The sequence below is a fragment of the Sander vitreus genome, chromosome 10, assembly GCF_031162955.1.
Source record: "Sander vitreus isolate 19-12246 chromosome 10, sanVit1, whole genome shotgun sequence".
Taxonomy (NCBI): Eukaryota; Metazoa; Chordata; class Actinopteri; order Perciformes; family Percidae; genus Sander; species Sander vitreus.
Genome location: NC_135864.1, coordinates 29,974,322 through 29,983,881, shown reverse-complemented (window position 1 = coordinate 29,983,881; position 9,560 = coordinate 29,974,322). Strand labels below are relative to the sequence as shown.

At 39.3% G+C, this 9,560-nt stretch overlaps 1 protein-coding gene across 1 annotated transcript; it reads right to left on the bottom strand.

The window, feature by feature from the left end:
- Window positions 1-1,493: 1,493 nt before the first annotated feature.
- On the bottom strand, window positions 1,494-8,856 carry fgl1 (fibrinogen-like 1). Its single transcript, XM_078261521.1, has 7 exons — window positions 8,791-8,856; window positions 5,777-5,945; window positions 5,147-5,306; window positions 4,904-4,992; window positions 3,636-3,724; window positions 1,890-2,077; window positions 1,494-1,789 (listed from the first exon to the last, which is right to left on the bottom strand). Exons 1-7 carry the CDS (start codon window positions 8,854-8,856, stop codon window positions 1,591-1,593), a joined length of 960 nt encoding a protein of 319 aa, XP_078117647.1. The 3' UTR covers window positions 1,494-1,590.
- Window positions 8,857-9,560: the final 704 nt, after the last annotated feature.

Below are 9,560 nucleotides of genomic sequence, written 5' to 3'. Positions count from 1 at the left end.
CTCGCTGAACGTGGAAGGGTGTCAGCCAATCAGCGCCTGTGTTAACCACGGACGGTGCGCCTGTTTTAAAAACCAAGACAGCCCGGAGTAGACGGGGGGGGAGTTGATTGAACGTTGTTGTGGATGCACTGGGAAAAATACCGACCAACTGGGCAGCTACGAATAATAATCAAGCGTGCAACGAAATAATACCTCAGAGATGATGGCTTAAATAGCTAGTCTAACATAACATTATACAATAATCTGTTTTCCGTTTTGTGGTACAATACAAAGGTATCATACAGTGTACATACAAAATATTGTTTTTACAGTAATGACAAATTATATTTCAGCCATATTCACCACACATGCTTTATTACTCTGGACATCTACTGAATATTATGTCTTGTTCTCCTTATCTCTGTTTTGTAAAACAAATAAATCATTAAAGTGGATAACTTTTGCAACCTATCTTGTCACAGACTTAATTGTAATATTTACTAATACAAATTGACACAAAATGATCGGCCATCATTAATCCATGAAGGCTTGATATTAGGCAACATTAAAAACAAGCAGACATGCACTTACAGACACTGTTCCATCAAAAAGAAATTGTGTATGATATACTGAGGCTACATTTAACAGATGTGTACTCTTCAAATCCTTAATGATTCAAGCACTATATCCAGTTTCTATCTGAGCTTTTCAGAAATGGCAACACATTATCAGTAGGCTAATACATACAGTGTGCAAATGGTTATGGTTAAGGTACCTTAACTGTAATATTTACAGTTGGTCAGGTCTTAAAGGTGCTCATGTAATGCAGGAATATGACAATATTTCAATAGACAAGAGGAAGTGTTTCCTTGTTTTATTCCGTTAATTATGGCTATAATGCAAATGGCAGAAAAAAAATATAGCTGGTACACAAGTGGAGTTGTAAATAACCTGTAAGTGATAGTGAGAGATTAAGTACAGAGTATGGCCTACTAAAATCCTAAAACTAATCCTTTATATTTGTGATTTTCTTTTAACCGTATGTCACTTGTATCTTCTTCTTTGTTTTCATTTATGTATATCATTCCTTTATTTGAGCTGTTTGTGATATACAGGTCATTTCTGCTTGTCTTCAATAACATTTGGGCAAACTTTCACTACTGAGCTGAGCTGCTCTTTGTGTCATATATCATTGCATAAAAAGAACCCTTTCAGTTCATGTTTGCCATTTTCAATGACATGATAAGGGCTCCTTTCACCGCCTTCGGTCTAATCTTTCAGCCTTTGTCTGATTTCCCTTTTCTCCACCAAAATAGACAGTTGTGTGTGCACACTACTTCCCCTTGTGACATTCATGTCTCTAAAAAACAGGCAAAGGTTTCACAAGTCCTCTTACAAGTATGTTGTTATATAAGCTACTGAAGTCTTTAAAGATTTTGCTGTATTGTTAAAGTCTACATCCGATTTGAGAGGATTATAAAATTGGATTAGTGTTTTAGTTTTTTTGGGGAAATTTGAAACATGATTTCACACCAATTAATATACATTAATGAAGCCGTTTCTGCCCAAAACAGTGGAGCCAAGAAGACTTGCTATCTCCTCATGTCCGATCTAGAAAGGTAGTCTGTTCTGAACAGCGTTGGGGTCGTTGATGGGATCCATTTTGAAGTCGATGGGTCGCAGCTTCATGATGCTTGTCTTCAGGGAGTACCACCATCCTTTCCAAGTGTACCAAACTACACCATCATCTGTCAACGCACTGTAGTGCCCATTGGGGTAGTACATGCCATTGAGATGTGCTGAGTGACACCTGGAGAATGAAAGTCATTGATAATAGTTGTTTTTAACTGTAATCAATGACTATGAGCGTCTTGCTGCATATGTATGCAAATATCGCAAAGAACTCCTACTTGTTGAACCACCAGCCTCCTTTGTCTTCCTGTGCGCAGTTCCCTTTGTAGTTATCGTTGTCCTGGTCGTAGGTGCTGAATTTCATGTCCTGGTGACTGGCCCACTCTGACACACCAACCTGATCCGTCCCAGACAGAGCATCTCCAGCTGTACCTACATAGGTTCCAAAGGTTAGTCGGTAGTGATCCTGCAGAGAGAGATAGAGAGATATGAGGAGAGCTGGTCAACTTGCTTGACCCATGTGTTGTCCTTCCGTCCACCATGCATGTTTTTCTGGGTCAAAATAAAAAATTAAAACGTTTTTTTTCTGTCACTTTTTTCCAAGTCTTTTGTCACTTATTCTGATGTTTGTCGGTTTTTTTATGCGCTTGTTTTTTGACATTTTTGTTGTTGTTTTTTTCCACTTTTTGAACCTTTTTTCTGACATTTTTCTCATTTTTTTCAATGTTCTTTTATAAAATAAAAATCTTCAAATACTGGGGGGGAAGGGTGTCTAATACCACACTGTAAAAAAAAAAATCACCAGGAAAATGTACTTTAAAGCTATAGTGCGTAGTTTCTGTCTCACCCATGAGGAATTCTAAATAATGACAACAAAAGAGCATCCACATGATACAAGCCTTCAGTCATCGCGCACCCCTCCTCCACGCAGTTGCTTGTAACCAAGGAGAACACGGAGGATTCAAAAAAACATGGACTCTTCAGAAGAGGTAATTATCTTAGCTCGATTTTCTGCGCGCCAATTTCTAAATATAGCCATACTGAGAAATACAGAGAGAGTTTTGTGGAACTGATAGGCTTAATTAGCTTTATACCAACTCATTTGGCAACGGCTTGAATGTAACGGACATTCATTAATATAAAAAAGTTACGCACTAAAGCTTGAAGTATTAAAAGTAAAAGTACTCAATACAGAAAAATCCTCACAGTTTAGAAACTGGAAACAATCAAAACAGTCAATCAACTAAGTATTTAATTGTCTAATCAGTTCAGCTGGACTTCTAGGTCTATATGTTGTTGGGCAGTTTCATGTGTAAAGTAACTAGTAACTAAAGCTGTTAGATGAATGTAGTGGAGTAAAAAGTACAATATTTCTCTCTAAAATGTAGCGTAGAGTAGAAGTAGAAAGTGGCACGAAAAGAAAAGACTCAAGTAAGGTACAAATACCTCAACATTTGTGCTTAAGTTCAGTACTGGAGTAAATGTACTTAGTTATATTCCACCACTTGAGGGGCCAATACCATGCTCATGTGTGTACGCTAAATCTGAAGCTCCATGAAGTCACTGGTCCAGCCAGGAAGGAGTATTAGCTCACAACTTCCAGGAAAACTCAATGTGTTTTTATGGTTTTTGCAGGCATTAGGGGGGAAAAGGTATAATGGGTAAATTACTGAACCTATAAAAAGGGCTAGGTGCCATTTTTAACTTTGGACAGAGCCAGGCTAGCTGCTTCCCCGTTTCCAGTCTTTATGCTAAGCTAAGCTAACTAGCTGCTGGCTGTAGCTTCATGTTTAGAGTACATACATTAAAGTAGCGTCAATCTTCTCATCTAACTCTTGGAAAGAAAGCTAATAATTTCCCAAAATGGTAATACTTCCTTTAAGCCTGTATACATAATAGAGAAAGAAAAAGCACGATGGTTACTTTTCTCAACATTTGCAAATATTTGTATAATTTTATCCAAAAAATATTCAGGCTAATATCAACATGTTCTCAACATTTTAGTGGTCAGTCAGCATCAACACCTTTTCATTGGCCACTTTGAAGTTCTTGTACTCGGCATAGCGCTGATAACCATCAAAGTCTCCCAGGTTAATCCTCAGAGAATAATTCCCTGTAACAGACAAACAATAGAAGTTTTCCGAAAATAAAAAGAAATAAAACTCATATCCCATCAACACAAAGAAGTATGATTGTTTTGCAACAACAACACTATGTGGCTGGTGAAGTGAAGGTGTGGATGGATGAAAAGTTATATTTACATGATGTATTTATATTTACTTTTGCTAACATTAGATATTCACACAGCTAAAAATCCATATTTAGCATTAGGAAAATTAGTAATCTGTGGCTTTCGCAAATGTTTCTTGAAGTTAGCTTATCTGTGTTGCCAGATCTCGTGTGAGTTTGTTGCTGAGACAGAAACAGGTCTTGAACAAAGTTAATTTCCCCCTGATTTGTCCGTCTGAAAAATGTGTTTTTGTGTCAGAATGTTGAGGAGATATGTGGCTTGTGAAAAATGGGTCCAATATTTACTTCGGTGACTATGGGGCAAAAAAATCGGTCATGTTCTGTGTTCACGTTCACTTCTCCAATTGGAATCAATACTCTCAGGACCTGCCGGCGAAATTACAAATCCCACTATGGCCACGCCAAGACCCATATGGTCGATTGGTTGGGGTTATGCATTTGACCTCGAGTGGTTAAGGTTAGGATAGCCGATTGCTCAGGGGATAGGACCTGAACAAATGGGGTTACGTTACCTTGCGTAAGCATGGACGCCTGGCCAATAAATGCTATTAAAGGCCGGGTCTTGGCGTGGCCATAGTGGGATTCGTAATATCGCGACCTGCCGCTAGTCTCCTAAAGAGGCATGGCCGTGGCGGAGCCCACGTGACAGATACAGGAAATACTCCGAGTTGCGCTGCCTCGCTTCTAAACCATCTCTGGAGTGACACAAAAACAGTGAAGTTGTGGGTTTGAAAACCAAAACAATGAGCTAAAAGATGCTAAAAGTCTCCGTAGCGCTCTACGTGAATATGGATTAGTGCAGCTTTAAATTACAACATTTTGTAACTGTTTTTGTAACGTAAGAAAGCTTTTTTGCACACCTCTTTTGTCGGGCAGGTGCGTAGGATATGATCAAAAGTAGCAGATCAAAAGCTTAAACAAGAGTCCCGCACACTGACCATTACGCAAGCAATAATTTATTTCGAAAAATACAACGTTTCGGTCCCAGACCTTCATCGGGTACCTGATGAAGAGTAAATGTTTTTGTAAAAGTGGTGTTGACCTTGTGTAGTGATGTAATGCAGGTTGTCATTGCCGAGCCAAAACTCTGCATCCATGTCTCCAAATCCATCCTTATATTCTGCCCATGACCTGATAGATAGATAGATAGATAGATAGATAGATAGATAGATAGATAGATAGATAGATAGATAGATAGATAGATAGATAGATAGATAGATACATTTTTTTCATATGATTACATTATTGTACACTAATAGGTATCAGACATCACAGACAGACACACCTGTTAAACCTCTGTGTTCCATTGATCCGTCTCTGAATGACGATCCAGCCGCCTCCATCACTCATATCACAGTAGACTCTGACTGGGTGAGGGCTGCCGTGGGGTTTGATGGTGTAGAAACCACTGGATTTGGAGCCGGAACTGAAGAGCTGGGAGCAGTCTGACACACACACACACACACACACACACACACACACACTGCATTTCTACATACATTTATTGGGACTATGGTAATACAAAATCCAGAAAATAAGTTGACCATAATGAAATTATGCCAGAAAGAATAGTAGGCTACTCAACTATGTATAAGAAAAAGAAGTCTTACTTTCTTTATTGCTTAAAATAGGGCCAATCACTGAGACTTATAAATAATATAATACTAATTTGAAAGTGGGGGGACGACACGACACACAAACAGGATTTTGAAAGGGGGGGGGGGGGCATGTCCCCTCTGTCCCCAGTGGAAATTACGCCCTAGCACACACAGAGACAGACAGAGACACACACAGGCACAGACACACATACACACACAATCTGTGTTTGGTATCTGGTCCCTGTTTCTAAAATATGAGAGCTGGAACTCTGGATATTTTAAGCTTTGTTTCCCAGTCCTGAGGCCGTGGTCCTGACCTGTGTACTGGGTGTCCTGGCTCTGCTCGGGTCTGGCTGTGTCCCTGTTGCCCGGTTGGTTTAGCAAGTGTAGTCTGTGTAGGAGGAGTTCTTGTTTCTGAAGCTGGCCCTGCAGAAGCCTCTGCTTTTCCTGCAGACGAGCCACAGCCTCATCGCAACTGTCGGACGCCTACACACACACACACACACACACACACACACACACACATTTAGATTCACATTGTGAGGATCTTCACGTGTAAATATTCTAACTCTGATACAAATAGTGCCTGAATTGGACCAAAGAAAAGGTGCCACTACCCTAATTCAGCAGTTACATGACAAGATCATGGCATATGTTATATATATATATATATATATATATATATATATATATATATATATATATATATATATATATATGATTTAACTTGAATATTACCTAATGGGTCTCCACTGTCCGCATTGAGATCCAATTATCTGATCACCCAAAAACACATGGTGTAAATGGGGTCTATGTCTCATAGATTACTTCTTTATACTTTTTATTGATCCCCAAAGCAGAAATTACAATTTACACACAGGCCTGAAATATATATATATATATACACACACACAAATGGAGAGATGTCAGAGTGAGTGGGCTGCGACTGCTGAACAGGCACCCTGGGTGGTTTGGGGGGGGGGCAGTGGTGGAGTGTCCAGCGGGTCCGTACAGGGATTTGAACCAGCAACCCTCCGGTTCCCAACCCAACTCCCTACGGACTGAGCAAACCCTAGCACTGATCTAAACGTACTTCCAAAGAGTATTTTGACATTTTGGGAAATATGTTTATTTGCTTAAAAGATTAAACCAGCGGTCAAAATTTGGGGGTTACTTTTGATTGCAACATGAAATTTGACAAGCAGATCAGCAATGTTGTTAAAATGAACTTTTTCCAGCTTCGTCTCCTGGCTAAAGTTAAGCCCTTCCTTAACAGGCAGGATCTAGAAAAGGCGATTCATGCTTTTATTAGTTCAAGGTTGGATTACTGTAATGCTCTTTATGTTGGTCTGAATCAAACCTCCATCTCACGACTTCAACTTGCGCAAAATGCTGCTGCTCGCTTTTTTAACAAATACATCTAGACGTGCACACATCACTCCCGTTCTCTACACCCCTACGTCGGCTCCCTGTGCGTTTTAGAATCGATTTTAAGATATTATTGTTTGTTCTCAAGGCCTTAAATGGCCTGGCTTCTGAGTATTTGTCCGAGATTTTAACCCCGCATGAGCACAACCGGTCATTGCAGTCTTCAAATCAGCTGGTTTTAGAAGTCCCGAGGTCAAGGTATAAACGGTGGGGTGATCAGGCTTTTGCAGTTGCTGCCCCGAGACTCTGGAACAAGTTACCCCCTGATATACGCACTATTACAGATGTAGCTCTTTATAGATCCAAACTCAAAACCTATTTGTTTAGAATGGCTTTTAATACGTAGTAGTGGTGTGACAATTTCACTCTCCTCCTCCTGTTTCTATGGAACCTTTTCTGGTTTTTACTGTTTTCTATGTTTCATTCTTTTTATTGTATGATATGTTGTTTTATTCTTGGTTTCTGATGTGAAGCATTTTGGATACCTGCTGGTTTCTGTAAAATGCTATATAGATAAATGTTGATTGATTGATTGATTGATTGATTGATTGATTGATTGATTATGCACTCTCTCATCTGTCCAGTAAATATGAAGTTACAGCCAACATAAAGACTGGAACAGTTGTTTCATTGTTTAGTCTGTACAAAAGTAAAAGTGTTAAAATTTCAAGAGGCAGTTTTTTTGGGGTTCTGCGCAGTGATTTTTTATTTTTTTTTACCAACACTCCTGTTTTTCCACGGTTTCTCCCATATTTATAGGCCATCTTTATATAGATATCTAGATTGTCTATGATACATCTTTTACACAGACAATGACAAGGATAATTGCCTGACATCCGCTTGCAACAACAAACTCCGAACTAGCAAGCTACAGAAAAATAATTGGGTCATGCAACGAGGACAGGCCTGCTTACTTCTTTATGGGGAATGATTGTAGAGATTTACAAAGAACAATGTTTACGGCATTTACTCTCGACCTTTACTGGGACAGCCATACATTAACCCTTGTGTTGTCTTCCGGTCGACGGTGCACTTGTTGTCCTTCTGGGTCAAAATTAACACTTCTTTTGGACCGTTTAAAAAAATATTTTGGACACATTTTCTGACGTTTTTGTCACTTTCTTTCGCACTTTTTTCAATGTTTTTGTCACTTTTTTTTTTTACGTTTTCGATGCTAATTTTCACCAGCACCACTTTATTACCAATAGTTTTACACGTAATTTTTGGAATTTGTGGTCAATAAATCTCATTTACAGGAGATTATACCTAATTTTGAAATGATGAATGATTTTGACTACTATTAGAGAAACGTATGTTGGTGGAGAATCATAGACGTGTGTATGTCAAAGTTTAGTCAGGTTTGTTTTTTAAAGATTTTCTTTTGGTGGCCATTTTCAGCCTTTATTTTGATAGGACAGCAGAAGACATGAAAGAGGGGGAATGACATGCAGCAAAGGGCCGCAGGTCTGGAGTCGAATCCCCGGCCCGCTGCGTCGAGGAGTGAACCTCTATATATGGGCGCCCGATCTACCAACTGAGCTATCCGGGCACCCAGGTTTTGAAACCATTTCAATTTTTTCAAATGCTATAAAATTGAATACCCACAATTCAATGAAAGTAGTAACCGAGTACTTGCAATTGTACTTCATTTTTTGAGAAATTTGGTTAAAAAGAAACCCGTATTTCTGATATAGAAGTTTTGAGAACATGAGGGTTAAGTGACAGCCATACATAAAGATAATGAATGATAGCACTTTTCCAGATATAACAATATATGATAAGAACACATAAGCACGCAAAAAAAATAAAGCCAAGGAAAGATCTGTGGTTTAGAGCAACCACAGATCTTAGTGTAAAGCAACAAAGCAGGCTGACTGATTCTTTGCAGAGTAGGCCTACTTACACAGAGAAAGTGAGAGCAAGTTGCGATGACCATCAGTCCTGTAAGCAGCAGCAGTGAGCCGCCCATCCTCCTCTAATTTCAATAGCACAAAAGATAAACAAGTCGAGAAAGAAGAAGACTTCTAATCCTCAGAGTTTAGTTGTATCGAGAGTATTCTAGATTTTCTAAAATGTTCTCCACACACCTGGACCCGAACAAAGCTGTGTACAAGGAGAAGGAGAAACTGACGAAATGCCTGATTCTCTACAGTCATAAACTACACAAAATATGCAGGGAGTGTCTAGAACAGATGCACACATGCCAAAAGTAGACACGCTTTCGGGAACAAAAAACTTTTTTTTTCTCTTATGTAATAGAATAGAATGTGAAGGAATAGAGATCTGGTATTATGTGAACAGAAGGTGTTGTGGGGAAAAAAACTATAACCATATTCCTCTACAAACATATGCATTTGATCAGAGGAAACAAGGCCAAAAATCAGCTCAACGTCCACAAATCTCTCTACTTGTTGTGTAATCTACCATCTGTCCTGTCTTTTCCTCACTCCCTTCTGTTCCCCTCCTGCCAGCTCTTTGATTTCCCCGCTCCCTCATGGCCACTTATCCAGCTCTCTGAGTGTCATTAAGAGACTTGAGTAGTCATTTTGTTGATGAGCAGTGTTGTGCCATTTTCAAATAAATGTGCGAGAGCTGCTTAATGCCACTGAAGGTCAGCTCTGAACAACGCAGGAATGGGCAGAGCAGAAGGAGACATTTCATCTCAAAGGATCC